Source organism: Cyclopterus lumpus, chromosome 17 (genome assembly GCF_009769545.1).
Source record: "Cyclopterus lumpus isolate fCycLum1 chromosome 17, fCycLum1.pri, whole genome shotgun sequence".
NCBI classification, from domain to species: domain Eukaryota; kingdom Metazoa; phylum Chordata; class Actinopteri; order Perciformes; family Cyclopteridae; genus Cyclopterus; species Cyclopterus lumpus.
In genome coordinates this window covers 12,730,162-12,749,710 of record NC_046982.1, presented here as the reverse complement: position 1 = coordinate 12,749,710, position 19,549 = coordinate 12,730,162, and the positions used below count along the sequence as shown (strand labels likewise).

General features: G+C 39.8%; 1 protein-coding gene across 1 annotated transcript; it reads left to right on the top strand.

Annotated features, from left to right (window-relative positions):
- Positions 1 to 1,013: 1,013 nt before the first annotated feature.
- On the top strand, positions 1,014 to 17,293 carry mfsd14a2 (major facilitator superfamily domain containing 14A2). Its single transcript, XM_034555274.1, has 12 exons — positions 1,014 to 1,264; positions 4,200 to 4,295; positions 6,385 to 6,447; positions 7,774 to 7,901; positions 8,049 to 8,163; positions 8,386 to 8,604; positions 9,005 to 9,118; positions 11,193 to 11,264; positions 11,857 to 11,969; positions 13,401 to 13,498; positions 13,711 to 13,868; positions 13,951 to 17,293. The coding sequence occupies exons 1-12, from the start codon at positions 1,181 to 1,183 to the stop codon at positions 14,161 to 14,163; spliced, it is 1,473 nt and encodes a 490-aa protein (XP_034411165.1). The 5' UTR covers positions 1,014 to 1,180; the 3' UTR covers positions 14,164 to 17,293.
- Positions 17,294 to 19,549: the final 2,256 nt, after the last annotated feature.

Sequence of the window (19,549 nt, the reverse complement as noted above, 5' to 3'; positions counted from 1 at the left end):
ACAAGAAATGTTATGTAAAAACATTTTATATTTAAATAGATTAAATATCACTTCTGGAACCACGTATTTAGTGTAATATGTGTGAAAACTGAAATTGTACTTCAGGTGGAAGTCTCATTTATGTCAATGAGATCATGAATGAAAATAACACCTCCAGCAGAAAATATTGATTATCTGTTCAGTGTAACTGATATGTTAATCCAAACTAGCTCGTCAGTAACCCCTTTTGTTGTTGGGGAAATTACTCTTTCTTGATCTGAATTTTCAGATTCAGTGTGCATTTCAGATGTCCAAACTTCCGATCTTTTTAATGACTGGCTATACATTTCCCACAGTTGCACACATACTGTGACAGTTTTCAACAATTTAATACTGCTTTCTCTTCTCGGAAATCTAAAACGCTGAATTGATGACCTGAGGGCAAACCGTAATGTAAATTGAAGGCAGACTACCTAATTCTTTTGATATTTTAATTCACTTGTAACAAAAAATATCTAAACAAACAGACCAGAATGTTTTATCCTGTCTTCTCTCATTTCAAATGGATTTCTAACACTGTATTTAATTAGATACAATGTAAGTCCTTTTATCTACTTAAACAGATTTGTAACACATTAGTAAACCTTATTATTTGTTATTTTTTCTATGGTGTGTTTGTGGAAGTTGCTGACCATCGTGTACACTTTCTTCATAATCTCAGCAACTCACTGTATAGGAGATGTATTCTTGTATACCGAACCCAGCGGTGTGATGTGTTGTTGTTATTGTGTTAGTGGAAGTAGTTGAACATCGTGTACACTTTCTTCATAAACTCAGCCAATCACCATATACGGGATTTCCTCTTGTACATCGAACCCGCGATGTGATGTTCACAAATCGCCATTTGAGGATCAGTAGCGCCCATGTTTTTTCTTAACCAATCAGAACCACGGATTGGATTTGCTCGCACACCAGGCAGCCACTAGTTTAGCGGTGTTGGACTGGAAGGGCGGGTCTACATTTAGTACAGGAAGACGGGTTGAAGTGAGGTGGAGAAATCATCATTTAGGTAGCTCGCTGCTAGCTGCCCATAGCCGACTTCCGAGGTGTTATGAGCTCAGTAGCCGACATCAGTAGATTGTTTTAGTTTTGATAGGTGCAACGATGACCCTCTAACACCAAGAATGGACATAAGTTAACAATGACGGGGGAGAAAAAGAAGAAAAAGCGGCTGAACCGCAGCATTCTTCTTGCAAAGAAAATTATAATAAAAGATGGAGGAAGTGTGAGTTAAATATTTATTTATCTTTGTTAAGTGAGCTTGCCACTGAGTTAAACTGGCCCTCGGCTTCCGGAGTTAGTTAGTATCCTTGTTTATTTCACTAAAAACGTATCGGTCGCAATGTTTATATCTTTCTGTCTTTAACGTTAACCGAGTCCGTCTCGCTCACGCAGCTCGCGGTGAACGTTAGCGGCCTACGTTTTCACACGTCAGCCCTGGTGATGCTAGCTGGCTAACGTCAACGTTGTGTCATTTATTTATCTTCCCGCAGTATTTCAGTTTACCCGAATATTAGTTAATCTAACTTTAAACCAGCACGTAATGTTTCACGGTGTCTCGCGTTTGTTAAAATCCTCAAAACGTCGCATGACGATGCTTCACTCTAAGGCTGAGATTGGGGGCTTGGTTCACACTCGCGTTAGCTCACTAGCATATGTGTCTAATTGGGTTCATTTTTAAACTGCTGCAACAAACTGATCATTATTGTATTTGACAAAGTAGTGTCACTTGTCGGTCAACGTAAGATATGCGTAGTCGGTAATGTGTTTCGTAAATGGGAGAAGGCAGTACTTTAAAAAGCATAGTTTGTTAACGTTGGTTGGGGGAAAAAGAGAAAAGCACGACGGTCAACGTTAAGTCAACATTCAAGAAAAGCAAAAATATTGACTGCCCCTGTTAAACAGCTGCGACGTAACGAAAGCTTATAACTATATGATGTCTGTTCAGAATGTGGTGCTCGTGATTGGTTAAATACCAGCTTGTTGTTTGCATGTCACTTCGCTGGGTCATTGGCACCTGTGGTTCAGGTGCGCTTCCACCCCATGTGAGACGATGCCCTTAGCAGGCAGCGTCATCCGTCCTCAATGCACAGACCAAATAGACAGCGAACTAGGAAGAGGTTCTAGTTATTTTCACAATTTTTAGAAATTTGGCAAAGACTGAGTATGGTAGGATTGTTATAAATACAGGGATGCATCAGAGATAGTTATGTAATCTGTTGGACAGCTATGCCAAACATTCTGGGTATCCATATAAAGACAGATTTGTAATCCTAATGAAGAAAACCCCAAAATGTTGTTTTCTCTTGGTAATTGTCCTGTCATTCTGTTGATGGCCTCCTGTCTATACATTTGTTAAACACCTGACATGATGAGGTCCTTAGTTCAGACCATTGCTATTGCCCTACTGTATAACAGCAGCTTCGTCTGACTACTCAGCCATTAAGATTTCACTTTAAACATCCAATCCTTGATCCAGTCAATAGCTAGATGTGATGTAACTTGTGTAGCTGGTTGTCATTTCAGTGGCGGAAGTTGCAACATCCCTAGAATGAAACTTTTACAGAATGTTCCTCTTTTATCCAGTTCAGCAGGTGGTGTGATCATAGACATATAACAACATGGATGGAAGTTTCCTCATTTGCCTGTGACAATAACTTTAAATGAACCAGTAGAATTATACAGTCCTACAGCGAACATTGACGCTTGTGCCCCGCTCAGTCGTACTCAGATCTGTCGACACATTTTTTTTGATGCTTTCATCCTCTCCACATGGGGAAGTGACAAACCACATGAGTGAGTAAACTAGCAGCTAATGTCTATGTTAAGGTGGCCCCGGCCTACTTTATAGTCTCCACAATTATCACTCCTCGGTGTGATTCCTGTTAAAGATTCTGCTCAGCATTCACGCTCGATCACACTATCTCTTCACCATACGGACTTGTATAGATTTGACTGTCCTTAAAAAAAGTGACTTCCTCTCTAGGGAGTGGGTTTTACAAGTTTAAAGGATGCCAATTTGTGTTTTACTCATTATAGCTATAGGTCTATATTTATTGGGTATCAGTCAACGATAGTACAGAATATTTGGTTATTTTTAACTCTTGAATTAAACACGTTGGCTCGCAGCTGTGAAATTTAAATGAAGAAACGCTTTACTTAAATTTGGAAGAATGTTGTCTGTAATGAATTTTATAACTTTTTTTTTTTTTTACGAATTATTGTGCCTGTAAACAGGCAACACAATCACAGAACACTTGGATACATTTTAAATTAATTTAATCGTCTCCGCTTGATTCATGGTCGGTGCATTAATTTGTAAGGCAATATAGCTGATATTGCATGTAAACAGCTATACTCCATCTCAATCACAATAATGTTGTAATTTGACTAAGTATGAAAGGATTAAAAGAGCCACAATACTGCTTTTTAAATTAGTCTTGGCATGTATGTTCTTGGATCTTCAATTTTGATAGTTTGTGCAGGCACCACGAAGCTCATGTTGTAGAGTAGAGAAAAAAAATGCAGAATGACTTATATAATAAAACAATATGACTTAATTTTGGCTGGAAATATACAGTGTTTTATTTGTTCTCTGTAAATGTTATCAGTTTAGAAACTAATACCATTTTCATTAGGTTTTTTTATTGCCTCCAAGATGCATCTAATGTTTTATGACTATCCAGCAACTTGTAAAGTCACCCTAATGGAGTTACTGTGCATTGTAGACATTTCTTATTCAAAAGATTCCCTTAATCTGTTTATTTGCAGTAATCACATTATTTGTGTAGATGTACATCTACTAATTGATTGTGTCCCATGAGCAGATTTACGTATGACGTATTATTTATCATTTTAATTGAAGGAAAAAAGTATGCAAATCACAGGGCAATCCTGATTCTTTTAGTGGTTTAGTTCAACATGCAGCCCTGTATTGGCCAAGTAAAAACTTCTCGTAGTGTACATACTTTTTCCCATAAGTCTAGAGGGAAATGATATTTCACATTTGCTTACTTACTTTATCCCAACTGTGGGCTGTCCCACAGGATCAGGTGATGCAACATCTGTTCGATCTGGTATTGTGTCACTGTGAAAAAACCTGTGTTGCTTCTTGGCTGATCACCTTTCTATTTGTATGCGTCTCTCTCTGTCTCATGCAGCCTCAGGGAATCGGTGAGCCCAGTGTTTACCATGCAGTGGTGGTCATCTTCTTGGAGTTTTTTGCATGGGGTCTTCTCACCACCCCAATGCTCACGGTAAGCCCGGACACATACGCACTCTCACGTAGATACACGGTTATGTAACCGTTGGTAATATATTTATACGCCTACACCTCTCTTGTCTCGTATCACAGCCAGAGTGGCCTTTTCCATTGACTGAAATTGTACAAGGCCCATCAGTGTCTATGAATGATTGAATTCCTAATCAAATCACTGAGGCTCTGTGTGACGCAGGTTTTTTTTTTTTGTGCGTGTGCGTTGGCAGATGTTTTGCCAAGTGCTAATGGACTGAGAAATATGAAAAGGGCATCAAACTGTTGCATTGTCTGAGCACCAGTTCTTTGTTGAAAAGGCTTATCAGGGGGTCACTGGTTTGTGTTGTTAGGCAGCAGCACAGTTGCCGGTGAGGCAAACCACACTCCACATTCACCTCAGTGCACTGCAGAGTAGTGTGGTTTACATGTTTGCTACATGCAACTCGGGCAGTGTTACCTGTTACCTGTGTTTTTGAAAAGTGTTGCCACCAGAAGAACATTAAGCCCAAATTAAAAAAACACAGATGGATCGTTTCCTCAAAAACAGGTGAAATTTGTAAGCAAAGTGCTAAGATGATTAATAGTGATGACATACTTTATTACATACCAGCCAGGATTGTGTATTAATAGTTGTCCTTATTTTGACAGTGGCTTTCCATTCTTCAACCAAGCTCTCTATTTATTTAAATCGTGTCCAGTTTAGTTTTTTTTACTTGCACGTTTTTTTTCTCTACGTAAATTACTTTGGATAGAAATTGGTACCTCAGACAAATAAGTAAATCTCTGTGCGCCACATGATGTGAACCAGACAGGATTATGCAATGCAGACTTTCCTGCAGTTTTGTTTTGAAGAGGTGGTTATATGTGTAACTGTTAAGCATTAATTACTGGGGGTTTGTAAGTCCTTAATTACTGGAGGTTTGTTGATCCCTGGGCGAAGGTGGGATTTGCATTTTGGACTAATCAGAGGGCGCCTGAAGATGAGAGGAACCGCTTCACTGCTCCCAATGAACATAGTGCTTCATTAGTATCCAGCAGCAACAGTTGTCACTGAGCATTCACAGTCCATGTGTGTAGGGTAACTGACTCCCAGAGGAAGAGAGGAGAGTCTTAGCCATGCCAGGAGCTTTTCCTTCTGTACCACTAAACAATAGCTAGATCCTGTTATTTAGTCTGTCAAGCTCCAGATGTCCTAATTTACACCACAGCTTCATGTTCTCACACAAGTGTTAATGACACTGTCGGTATGGACTTTGAACTGGACTCTCCTTTCCACTCCTCCCAAAAATACACTATTGTAGGAACAGTGCCTGAACATATCCTGAAATACTTTCTAGTCTTCCGCTCAAAGTGCTTTTACACAACATCTACCCATCCTCACACACATTCATACACTGGCAGAGGCTGAACTGCTCATCAGATTGTATCGCTTGAGCCACAGCCACCCCTTAACTATGTTTTTTTTGGGTCAAAAATGGAAAAGTTGTCCATATATATCCATTGTTTATAAGAAAGCTTTACAAATCTAATTTTTAAATATAGCTATACATGGAGTAAATTGTATTGTTTAATTTAAGGTGCTATATACGAGATTGGGAGCATTTCTATTGCGTCTTAACAGCTCTCAACATGGAGACTAGGATTGCACGGTGTACCGATACTAGTACGTTCAAAACGATACAGTTTCGCATATTTTTAGTATCGATACTTTATTAAAATAGAACGACAGGTAATCAAATAGTTATTTCTTTCAGAACACAAAATATGTTTGGCACAATTCCTGTGGGAAGACTGTGCTGAAAATGTATTTTAAATCTATACTCTGGGTTTCTTTGTTGATTTTATGACATGATTTAGTGCTCGCATGAGGAATAACAATGTTTATCTGCAGAGTGATCCAAGCATTCAACTACATTTCAGCTAGCCATGTGCTGTTTGGTCTCAAGAATCACAATCTGCCTTAATGATTTAATTAATGTTTTATTTTCTGGATTTCAGCCCCCCATCATTTGGTAGATTTTCTTTGAAATGTGATGCAAACTATGTGTATAATGTGGTTTCATGTGGTATTATCTGTGTTTGTTCTTCAGGTATTACACCAGACATTCCCCCAACACACATTCCTGATGAATGGACTTATCCATGGTGTCAAGGTAAGTTATCAGTACGCACAAACAGAATATTCTGTCTCTTATGACTATAATTTAGCAGTGACGCGATGCTACCAAGTTATGTCTAGTTGTTTTATCGACAATACCGCAATAACAAGCAATATCATTGGTGTCATTTAATTTAGTAATGACTTTAAAATAATGGGAGGAAAAACTTTGTGTGCACTCTGGAGTTGATCGGTAGTTTACTAGAAATAAATTATATATATATATAGCTATATAGCCATATGCTTTTTTGTTTTTGGCACTACGGCTTCTGTTAACGAACATTGTTCTTCTTCAGCAAGATTGTCTTGCTTTTATTTGCTGAGCATGTGCACTCTTGTTCAGCGACGCCCTGCTTAACACCAATGCAGTTACATGTAAACACCTGCAAGCTGTCCAGTTACCTGAGCAGGTTCCCCAGTTGGCTACAGAATGTGTGTCTAAAGATAGTTGGAGCGTACATGCTTCTAATTATTTTTGACTTTCTCATTTCGTGCAACATGACTAATGATGCATTAGTGAATATTTCAAAGTGTCATTAATAATGACATTGACATTTGAATGCCTCATAGGTTGTTTTGTTGGTTTTACTTTTTTTTGTGCATGCTGTTCATCCTGTTAAACTCTATTTCTACAAAGTGGCAGATAAAGATTATGCTACACTAATATTGTTAGTAAATTATACTATTTGTAGAATTAGATTCCAGTCGAGGCTGCTAAGAATTGTTTCTGACTCGAGTGATCAGATGGTTGAAGCTTCATTTACAAACCTCAAGAGGATGAAAGGGTGTCAATTTCATAGTCATTTAATACTTTTGACCAATGCACAAGTAAGTTAAAAGTTTAAAATATTGTCTATTAAAGCCTTTTTTAATAAATGCAGTTTTAATAGAAGATGCATTTAGTTAAAATATGTGCCTACGCATGGTTCTAAAATATTTAGCAGAGTAAGAACAAATGAAATCGCTGTGAAAAAGCTAATTGTTGTTCTCTGACCAAGAAATACTTACTATGCGAACAAGTGACCACCGACGAACATGGTTGCCTGCGGTCTATGTGTCAACGCCATGGAATGACAAAAAATATTTTGAGGTCACACAAAAATAAAACATAATACCAAATAACTGTCTTATTTACCAGATGATAACATTACAAAGATCATCTGTATTATCTGGCTGTAATGTGTCAATCATAATGTCCCCCACTGGTTTCACTTCAAAACAGACCTCAAACCAAAACCTACAGGTTTCTGTGTACTTGAATCACAGTCGCTGTGCACTTGTTGTCGCTTGTGCCCCATCGTTGTCTCTGCATCCTCTCCAGGGTCTATTATCATTTCTGAGTGCTCCGCTGATTGGAGCGTTGTCAGATGTATGGGGACGCAAATCCTTCCTGCTGCTAACAGTCTTCTTCACGTGTGCACCCATTCCACTGATGAAGATCAGCCCATGGTGAGTACAAAACACCAACAGCTCTATTCGATTATTCTGTCTTGTTGTATTAGGTTGCATTACAGTACTTCACCTTCTTCATAAAAACAACAGAATAAACTACCCAAAATGACTAATTAACAACATCATACATTTTTATTCTTTCAGGTGGTACTTTGCCGTTATCTCCATGTCCGGCGTCTTTGCCGTCACCTTCTCTGTGATCTTTGCCTATGTGGCGGATATCACGCAGGAGCATGAGAGGAGCACAGCATACGGTTTGGTAAGGAGTCCTGTTAAACTATGACTTTTAAATGACTCCAGAATTATTTATGAGGCAATTCTCAGTGAAAAATTATGCCTTAATTGTTTTTTCCACTTTTCAAAACTGAATAATTTCTCAACCAAAGATTCCTAACCAATTAGAAAATATAAATGCATTGAAAGACTGTTTAGTCACTTCCTGTTTTGCTCAGCTCTTAGCTCTGCCTCTCGCTCCCTTCAGGTATCCGCTACCTTTGCAGCCAGCCTGGTTACCAGCCCGGCCATCGGAGCCTACTTATCTGTGACCTACGGTGACACCTTGGTGGTGATCCTGGCCACAGCCATCGCCCTGCTGGACATCTGCTTCATCCTGGTGGCCGTACCAGAGTCGCTGCCAGAGAAGATGAGGCCAGCATCATGGGGAGCACCCATCTCCTGGGAACAGGCAGACCCCTTCTCTGTGAGTGACAACATAAAACATCTTGTTGTTCACTATGACCCAGTATTATGCACAGGGTTCTTCACAAACAGCAGTTGATTGCAGTGTGTTTCATCAGCTCTGTTTGCAAACCTGCCAAACTGTACGCATTTAGTGTAGCCTGCTCCCCTTTTAACATCCAAGTACTGTCCAGAGAAACAAAACAAAAAAACAGGATATTTTGTACTACAATAACTATAATTCTAGAAGATACTCACATGACTGTTATAATATCCATGGTGATTACGGCAGGGCATTGGGCAGCAGATGTGTTTTTTGAAGGCTTATTTAAGTCCTGAGATGATGGTAAATGGTCTCCACTAACATTGCTCATGTCTATGTAGCTATCAATTAAAAGTGAAATCCTTCTTGCACCTTTCAGTCTCTGCGTAAGGTGGGCCAGGACTCCACGGTGCTCCTCATCTGTATCACAGTGTTTCTCTCCTACCTCCCCGAGGCTGGCCAGTACTCCAGCTTCTTCCTCTATCTCAGACAGGTAACACATTGCTCTTTTACACTTCAGAAAGAACATGACAATTTATCCAAATATTGTTTGTACACTTTTACGCCACATGTCATGGCACCTACTCAGCCAAATGTGACATGGAATTGTGATTTAAGGATTCAACCGTAAACGTTATTCACAGTAGACACAAACAGCAGTTTCTCTGTCGCATTAAATACATTTTTGGGGCGTGTAAAATGGATACAAAAAAGTATTATTGTGATATTCGGAATCTAAGACACTGGTTTGTTATATTTGGTATTAATATGGCAGCGTCATACTTAAGCCATTTGATTTGCTAACAAAAAGCTGGAAAAGCAACAGACAAAACTCAAGGAATAATGTCTGAACAGGGCCCTATTTCTCGTACCTGGCTAACGTGGTTAGCGGGATAATTTTCCGGATGAGATTACACAAATCAGTAATTTCAGTTCCTCGAAACAAGTTTGGCAAAATCACCATAGCAACACATCAAAAAATTTGATCCTGCTCCAGCGCAGGCTCATTCAGTCTAGCTGGATAAACTGTCCACTCCCCCGGAGGAAAATGGGAGCTCCCTTCCTCATTGTTGAAGGAGCGATATTAGTTAGATTAACATTTTATAGGGAGAGAGTTCTTCGAGATCGCCAAGATCCGTTATCACGTGATGATGACTTCCTATACGAGCGCTATCGATTCTGCCAGCAAGGAATCATTTATTACAGACCTTCTGGAGCCGTACATTGAACACCACACGCCACAGCATTGACTGTCTCACAGACTGTTTGCAGAACCTTGTGGTACATTGTTGTACAGTGTCGGCGATGCAGAACATCGGGAAAGCCATTAAGCCGACTGCCAGCAGGCACATTTAAAGAATGAGGCACTTAAAATTAGCCAATACATTTAACACACCAAAAGCGTTGCGAGTATATTCCATGAAAGGCAATGCAAAGACAAATGGATGCGAATAAAGAGGATTTTCATCCAGTTATCTAGACTTAGTCGGTGAAAGTTACCGAGCTGTGTGAGCCTACGGGTGATGAGATGTGTGTGTGTGTGTGTGTGTATATATATATATATATATATATATATAGATAGATATATATAGATAGATAGATAGATAGATAGATAGATTTGATTTTGCCGTGATTGTGGTCTGTAATTCCTCATACACGTTCATGATCATTTCCTGCTCGTCAGCGGAGATAAAAGAGGCTCTTCCTTTGAGTTTATTTGCCTTTGTGCTGTTAGAAAATCATAGATTCTGTGATTGACACTTCCCTCTTCTGAAGTTGGATGGGCACGTGCAATTATCCTGAGTACTGACATCTGGTTCAAATTAACGAGATGGTTTGAGCACGGATCAGCCTTGGAGAAACCGGGATCGCCTTATGTCAATCATTGTGTTAATTTAAGATGGCTAATAGGACATTTGATCGACTTAGTTGAGCCATGTACGAGAAATGGGGCCCAGGTCGGGAGAAAAAACAGATCTATTTTAAAAGCCCATCTAGCCTGATTTAGACTTCTTTACTAAAGATACAGTAGCATTTAAAGCTCCTGCCAGCTTCGAGGTGACGTGGACTTTACTTTTCAAACTGCTTGTTTGTTAAGTTTGTGTAAACGTTGACAGATGAACCAGTCGGGCAAGTCTGAAAACCATACCATCTTAAAAAAAAGACTAAAAAGTAGTTCTGGAGCCTAACATTGCTCTTCACATCTTCCAGTTCCCTTTATGCAGAAGTTGCTTTATCATATACAGTATATATCTCTACATTCATTGTCATAAATGAAATGCACCTCACACCAGCTACACCTGAGGCTGCCTGTATTGAAAGAGATAGAGGGCAGCATATAAATTGACCTAAATAAATACAAGGGGAGAAAAGAGGTGCACCTTTTTGTTCCAAAATACAGGTGTACACGGCATGTGTTTACAAAAGGCCAACAAAAATATCTCCCTTCTTCCTTTTGTGTTTGGTGGAAATTGGGGGAAGGCTTTGAGCAACTTGTCTTGTTTGTCTGACTTTGCTTCTCTTCTCATATTCTAACTTATGTCGTCTGAATGCTATCTGCTCCTCAGATCATCGGCTTCTCTTCAGAGACCGTGGCTGCCTTTATCGCTGTTGTGGGGATCCTCTCAATAATAGCCCAGGTACTGAAAAACATTACTTTGTCTTATGTTTGTTTATTAATGTCATTCTTAATTGTTAATTAACATGGCAGAAGATTGTGAAAGGCATCACATTTTCCAGAGCCCATTTGATGAAATGTGCAGTCAATTCAAATTGTATTTGTCTTGACTTATTTGCATCACAGCGCTTTAGAACCTGTACAACAAACTACACCCTCACAGTTTGGATTAGGACAAACTCCACAAACATCTTTCAAAAGGGGAAAAGAACAACAGAGAACAGAAGGACATGTTAGATGTGTGAACAGTGAAGACAGAAGTAACAATGGGGTTTTCAACTTGCTTGTTTTGTCCAAAAACCACCCAAAGCTATTCAGTTTACTATGACAGAAGACAAAGAAAAGAAAAGCAGCACATTTTAACATTTGAGTGGATAGTTTATTTTAATTATTGCTGCAGATAACCTTTCTATCCGTAGATTAATCAAGTGTTTGCTTTAGCTCTACGTTAGAGTTAAAACTCCAGTGAAGTGAACATGAGTCAAACTATTTGCTGCATTACTTTATGCTTCCTGAGAGGTTACTTGTGTGACCTGTGTGCGGTGCTTCTGCAGACGGTGGTGTTGGGGATCCTGATGCGGTCCATAGGGAATAAGAACACAATCCTGCTCGGCCTCGGCTTCCAGATCCTTCAGCTGGCGTGGTACGGCTTTGGGTCTCAGCCCTGGTCAGTAACGTGTATATATATATATATATATATAATACACATTCATCTTTCCACTGCATTCATTCAAAAGGGACAGACACACCACACACTAAGAACCAGAAATTAATTGAGAAATATGGTTTTCGATTCCACTTGATGATTCCTGGAAGCAAAGTTTGATCTGCAGATCAGGTTCAGAAGTATGCGCACGCTTAAGATGGAAGTGATAAATCTGATCACACAGCAGTATAATTCAAGGAAGCAAGGAAGGAAGGAAGTGTGTCTCGTATGAACAGGCATTTCCTGCAGCATTGTGCAAAACCAGTCATTGGCATAATGCTTCTGATCAGAATAATCACATAATGGTGGCTCATTCAACCCCAATATATTTAACTTGTGCACGCAAGATGGAGAGTATTTATATTTCTCTTTTTTTGAACTTTCAAGTAAAGAAAATCACAAAATACAGATCTGCTGAAAATTTATTATTTTGCTCTCAATGTTACTTAAATAATATTCCAAAAACCTAAAGATACCAAGCAGAATCTATAATCTGAGTCAATAAAATCTAAATGATACCCAACTGTCTCAGGCCTAATCCTTGAGTTAATGCTAGTACATGCACTATTGACATTTTTTGCATTATAATTTCTTATTGTTTGCTGTTGTAATGCCCTGACAAACCAGCAGAGGGGAGCATAGCCTTTTTAAATAGTTCATGAGACTAATCTGATAACTGAGACTCTATAAAGGCATCAATATAGTGTTGGAATTTAAAAGCTTGTTTTTGACCAATGTACAATTTAATTTTTATTTTGATTCAGTGCCTTTTTGAGAAAAAAAAACATGTTTTTCCCAAAGCAAAAAGCAGTAGTTCAACGGATGTTTCACTTGAAATGTGTAAATATAAAGAAAAGGTGCTTTTACTAAACAACCACCACCCTGACACACCGGTTATAGATCATAGCACCTGTGTCGGTTTGTTCAGTTGTTTCTGCCTGGAGGGGAGGGCAGAGTGACCCATAATGTCCATTGATTCTGAATGAAAGCATTCACAACATGTCGTCTTGTTGCTGCTCTCTGCTTTGGTCAATACCTAGGAAATGTACTTAAATAAAGGTCAGCTTGCTCCATGTTTGCAAAAAAAGAATAAAACAGTGTCCATTACTTAGCTTAAAGCAGTCACATGATTGAAAACCTAAACATACAAATCTTTGTCATGGTTTTAATTTTTTATAAATTGAATAGGAAGTACGACTGTATCTCAAATTAGCTTTGACATTTCTGACTTTAAGGCTCAGTCACTGCTTATTTGTGTACCGGTATATAGATACAGTTTGGTTACAGAAGCACAATTGAATCAAAGTTAAGCCATAATCTTTTATTAATCCTATTCTTGAAAGGTTAAAAAGTTGTTTTTGTATCCTTAACAAAAGTTGTGTTGTTCTACAGGATGATGTGGGCTGCTGGTGCGCTTGCAGCCATGTCCAGCATCACTTTCCCCGCCATCAGCGCCATCGTGTCCCGTAATGCAGACCCCGACCAACAAGGTAAGTTACTCAACTGTTAACATCTCTCTCTTTTCTGTTTGATAACATAAGTAAGCATCAGTGTTTAATTTTGTCTTCAAACAAACCGCTACATATGAACTTAATGCCCAACTAAAACACTAGATCAAGTCCCTGCATTCAATGCTACCTTTAGTTACTTTTATTTTAGAGATGTTCCTGACAGTGTTGTGTTTATATCCGTCTGCCTGCAGGTGTTGTCCAGGGGATGATTACTGGAATCCGAGGCCTCTGTAATGGTTTGGGCCCTGCTCTGTATGGTTTTGTCTTCTACTTGTTCCACGTGGAGCTAACAGACACAGACGGCTCGGAGAAAGGTGCCAAACCCAACATGGCCAACCCCACTGATGAGGTAGATACACAATACTGTTGCACGTACAAATAAGTTGCACATGTGGTAGCTGTACTTCAACAAAATGTTTCTCTCTTCTTAGAGTGCCATCATCCCAGGTCCTCCCTTCCTGTTTGGTGCATGCTCAGTGCTGCTGTCTCTGCTGGTGGCATTGTTTATCCCGGAGCACACAGGGCCCGGCGCAAGGCCCGGTGCCTATAAGAAGCACAGCAATGGGGCACAGAGTCACTCCCACAGCCCTCAGGGCAGCGGGGCCGAGGGCAAGGAGCCGCTGCTCGAGGACAGCAGTGTATAACCACAGCTAAGGGGGGCAGACGGCGCTCCAACCCAACACCCCTGCACACACGGACAGAAATACACATTTTACCACATGGACACACTCTCACCTCAGGCACACATCAGACTTGAGTGCCATGAAGAGGTGTTTGTGTTCACGGCACAAAAGTGGGCACTCCTTCTTTAGCCACCCCTTCTTTTTTTTCTTTTTTTTTTTAAGCAGGGTATTGTGAGGACTCTCTAAAGACCCTGTATGAAGAGAGTGTGTTTAGTATTCTTTTGGGCTGCCGTGGAAAGGTGTGTGTGTGTGTGCGTGTGTCTTGCTGAGCTGGACTGTAATCCTTGGTTTCTATAAAGCGCTAACAGAGGGAAGCATACAACAGCTTGTCCCCTCCTGGTGCAAAACAGAACCGGAGTGATTTGGTTTAGATTGTGAGTGGGGTGGATATCAAATGTTACTAAATACCTGTGTGATTCTTCATATTATTCTGTAGCCAGTTGAGTGGCAACTTTGTCTGTTTGTGTAACAAACAGTCAGGTCAGCACTTGTCTACTGGTCTTTCCCAAGCTAAATTCTGTTCCGATGCTTGTCTTTTCAAATACCGCTCTGTTAAAGCGTCCGAGAAGGGAACACAGTTCTTCCTCTGAATGCACAGCAGCAACTGTACACCAATGAGGGGGGGTCTCTGATAACCGGTGTTGGGAGAGGAATCTGCCTAATCTATGTCAAGATGGGTCAACCAGTTCAGATATAAAAAGCTTCGTAAGACCACACTTTGTTTAAACATCACACTTCTGACAGAGAGGCGTGGGAGAGAGACCACTTTATTAGACAAAGCTGTTTTTCAGTGTTTGCTTGCCATTTTCTAGATTAGTAGTACAGTTTGGGTTGTATATTTTTCTCTGTTCGAACTGAAGGATAGTTTTTTAGTCAAACAAATGTTGCCTCGAAGTGACTTAGAATATATATTAATTAATATATATATATATTAATTACTTAATTACCTAACCTGTATGAAGACCGAGGTCTGAAAAGGCTCTAGTCGTGTGCTATCGCTCCCATCGGAGCAGTTACAAACTTTTTACTCCTTTTTGGTTACATGCCCTTTTTGTTTCTTTGTTTCCGGACATTTATCACCGTCAGGGTTAAGGCTTACAGTACCATGGTTTTATTTTACAAGCCTCTGGACCATTTGGAGCTAAAGCGTTGCCATCAGCACGTCAGTGTTTTCACGGAGTCTTTAAATTAATATCATTAGGTTAAAAAGAATATCACTCGTGCTGCTGCGGTAGATAATTCAAAGGTTAAGTGTGATGTGGCGGATATACATTTCTACAGTGGTAATATGAACAATGAAACGGTTTCACAGAACCCCCGACATTTAAGCTTCCGTACAGGCGGTTATCAGGCACTGCAAATTTCTCAAACCATAACAAGCAAATGGTAGAGATTTTGTTGTGAAGCACCTCAAGGAGCTGGCTTCGAACTCACAGACTGACATTTAACAGCCTTCAGATTCTCTTCAAAAGGAAGCCTATTGGTCATTGACAGACCAGTGCTGTCCACACTTACCTGCGCCACCTAGAGGAAACAGCTTGCTGCAACAGTAGTCTAGACTTTTAGAGGGAGAAAAATGTTTGTCGCCCCCTACAGGCAAGGAAGCTAACATGCTCCAATTTTGGCAAACGTTACAGCTGCGAATTTCTCTTCTAAAAGAATGATGTGTGATGAGTGCATTTAAGGTTTTACATTTATCTACAAACACATGTTCCCTGGGATAGAGTAAAAATATAGCATTAAATTATAGGCGTTCAAGAATCAGTTGGTTCATAAAAACATAACAGTGCTCGCATCCTCAACACCCAATACCAATTACCAAGATAAACACCCATTAGATAAAACTACACTTATTTTTGAAAACTTCCACACAAAAAGCATACAAACAAACCAGGAGGACAGAGGTTACGTGATGACTTTGATAGAATCATGAATGTCCCAAAATTCATTGGGAAGTATGGTCCTGTCAACACATTCAATATAATGTAGAAAATGTAAAACTCTTTCTTGCCGATAGGTGGCACTGTGCCTGGTTTTCAGTGATACTGTGTTCCCTTTGTTCACATACTGTGCTCCTTACTGGTAAATTATTCTAAAGTCCCTCAAGTGCATTTAATTAGCCAAAAACAACTTTATGTGGATTAGTAGCTTACAGAAGATAACCTCTATCTGAAGAGAAATGTACATCATATATTTTGTGCCAATCTTTGTTTGGGTTTCATACTGTGTGTGTGTGTGTGTGTGTGTGTGTGCTTATTTACTTGAGTGATTTGAATATTTTTTTTGTTTTCTCTTGTCTTAATTTACTTGGCTGAATTGTTTTTTTTAATTTAATTTTTTATAGCTTTTTTAAAACTTCACCCAGTAATTTTTAGGAATCTTTTCAACATTATCGTAAATTATCGACTGTCCATCTATCTGTCCTTTCAATCACAATCATCATTTAATAAGCATTTCACTGTGGTTAGTTATATTTGATATTTTCCTCCGTTTTGTCAGTAAATAATAACAAAAGTCACCGAATGTTCAAAGCCAAGCTGTACATGTTGACTCGTCATAGTTTTTTTTATCATTTCAGAAGGGGTGTTACTAGACAGAAGGCCATTGGTGTTGATTTAATTTCTGAATATCATACTTTTTCTTATTTCATTTCAAATGTATTGGACCAACACATTGGTAAACCATGAATTCAGATCCTACTAAATTTGTTAAGGTTCTGCAACAGCCCCATGTGCAGCTTTCAAGCAGACGACTGTAAATGTCCTAAAATTACTTGTACGTACAGCAAGTGTATATATTTATTATTGCTCAAGGAGACCTACACATCTTGGTCTATTTGGTTGTATAGTGCAATTATTATGATATATTTCTCAAGAGTTACCTGCTGGCCACTCCTGTTTAGTACAATGTGGTTTGTGCCCCCTCTCTCTCTCTCTCTCTCTCTCTCTCTCTCTCTCTCTCTCTCTGTGCCTAAAATTAGCCAAGAAATGAGTATGGCAACATAAGTAAATGGTGGTTATTATGTAAATATGGGAAACTAATGACAAACTATTTATTAAAGGTTTATTGTACAATGAAATGTTTGAATTTACCTCTGTGGGTTATGTGGTGTTTGCCATACATTTTGTATCATCAGGGTGTTCTGCAAGTAATCGATTCATAATTCCTTTTGGTGTTTAAACTGCGGATCCTGAATTTTGTGTCCGCAAAATCCCATTAGAGCCTGTTACAAACTTTTACTTATTTATATACTATTTATTTCATACTTTTAATGCTCTAACATGTTTGTTTAGTAATCCTGCCCTTCAGAGTTATATTGAGGCTCTAATGCTTGCCTCCACTTAGACACTGTGTATACTGAACTGTTATTAATGCGCAGACCTAAGCTTATTTACTTTCTGTGGTCGGAGCCTTTCTTTAAAGCCACATGGAGGCAGTGGCAAAGTCTGGCAGCAACCCTCAACAAGGCCTCACGCTGCTTTCCTCTGATCAAGTGTGTACGAGGGGACGGCGGTTCAATCCAATATAGTCATTTCAGGGGCAGTATAATATAACTTATTATTACAAGAAGCTTCGGTGAGGGGAGAGAAATGTGATGTGATTTTATCATTCTTTTTTTTATTGTTCTCTGTAGTAAATAAATTATTTTTAGGTAATTCCTGAGCGCATGCACACAGAAGCATCCTACCAAGAGCGTGCATGTGCTCAAAACATCACCTTACATGATTTTGTTTTTTCAGGTTGTTAAATTTCAACACGGACGACTAATATGCATTAGAATCCTTTTACTTTTTCTATAAATACTAAAATAGTCTAGTTGTCTTTATTAATTTCCTTTTTGGAATTTGGCTTTATTTAGAAATCGTTGCCTGTTGTATGAAAAGGACTGTAAATACATTCAGACATTTTTAATCTTAATGCATTCATCAAGGGTTTGTTTCACTCGTGTGTTCTGTTTTCTTACAGAAACCAGCAGCGTAATATGAATGTAAAACAAAACGTGCCAACTCGATCCTCTCCAAGATTAATGGTGCTTTCACATCACTTTCACCTTTGCTTTTGAAAATGTCGTTGGCCACGAGTGGGCCCTTTACAGCGTGAGCTCTGCATGCCTGAGCAGTCTGCCGACATCATCGCATCCCAGCAGATAGAAGGAAACCGCCAGCGAAGGTAAAGTGGAGCAACATGGTCTTAACCTGAGGTCGAGGAGATACTATTAAGACTCTTAACTGTAATCCATGCCCATTGTTTCACGAGAAGCCCTCTCACAGCACCGGGCACCGACGTAGGTGGCGGTTTAATCCGATGGACTCATCAGCACAGCAGGGATTCTTTTAATGTGCATACTGTGGGCTTCATAAATCTAGTGGCTGGTGAAAGAAAGATGACCACTGTTTGACATTTTTCTTTTTATCTCACTTTGATTTTAGATCCCTGTACATGCTTGCAGACCCATGTTTGACACGTATAATGTTATTTTCCCATGTAAAGCCCTCGTGGCACTAAAAGGAAGAGTGGATGGATGTTGTAACTTGCAGCCGCCAGTGCTTGTAACTACACAACTCATCAACAAACAGCAGGCTCCAACTCTACGGGAATTAGCGGCTCACAGCCGTGTTAGGATTAACAGCTCTCTGGCAGGGAAGGGATTGGGCATGTTTTAACAAGAGCAACTTTGCTGAGTGCTTTAGAGGAGCTACCTGATCACTTCCAAGGCACAAGTGTGTGTGTGCAAGAGCCCCTCTCGAGTCCCTCGTTGTTTCGTTGTGCTCGGGTTGGGGATGAAAAGAGGCCATGTGACTGTTTTGGGGGAGCTGCTAGAATGTATTGTGATGCAGAGTCGCTGTCATAGCACATTTACTTTCCAGGCTTCACTTAGGTGCATGAGAGTGGAAGAGTGCTTACATGTTTGAAAACCGGCCTCCTGGTCTTGGCTACAGGCCATCCACGGTCCACAGCACCGTTGCTATAAATGTGAGTGTCCATTAACCTCAGAGAGGCTGAGCATCCATCACACTCTGCCTCAAAGCTTAAAGTATTGTCTTTGCAAATTCTTTAAACGTAAGCAGGAAGAACTCTTTCTTTAGAACCGTGGACGCAGTGGGAAGGGGAAGTGGATCCAGTGGTGGATGTCCCACTCGGCCCTGACACACGGCAGCATCTTTTCCTGCGGTGGAGAAGTGTAGCGTACTGGCGTCTAGGAAGAGCCCTGGAATGAATCATGTGTGAACCTCATTGTTCTTCCAGTCAAACAGGTCTGTGTGAACCTGTGTTTGTCACTAACCTCTGCCACGATGTCTGCGTTCCCATGTTCTATATGCAGACCACCAAAGTTTCCTTTTGACTT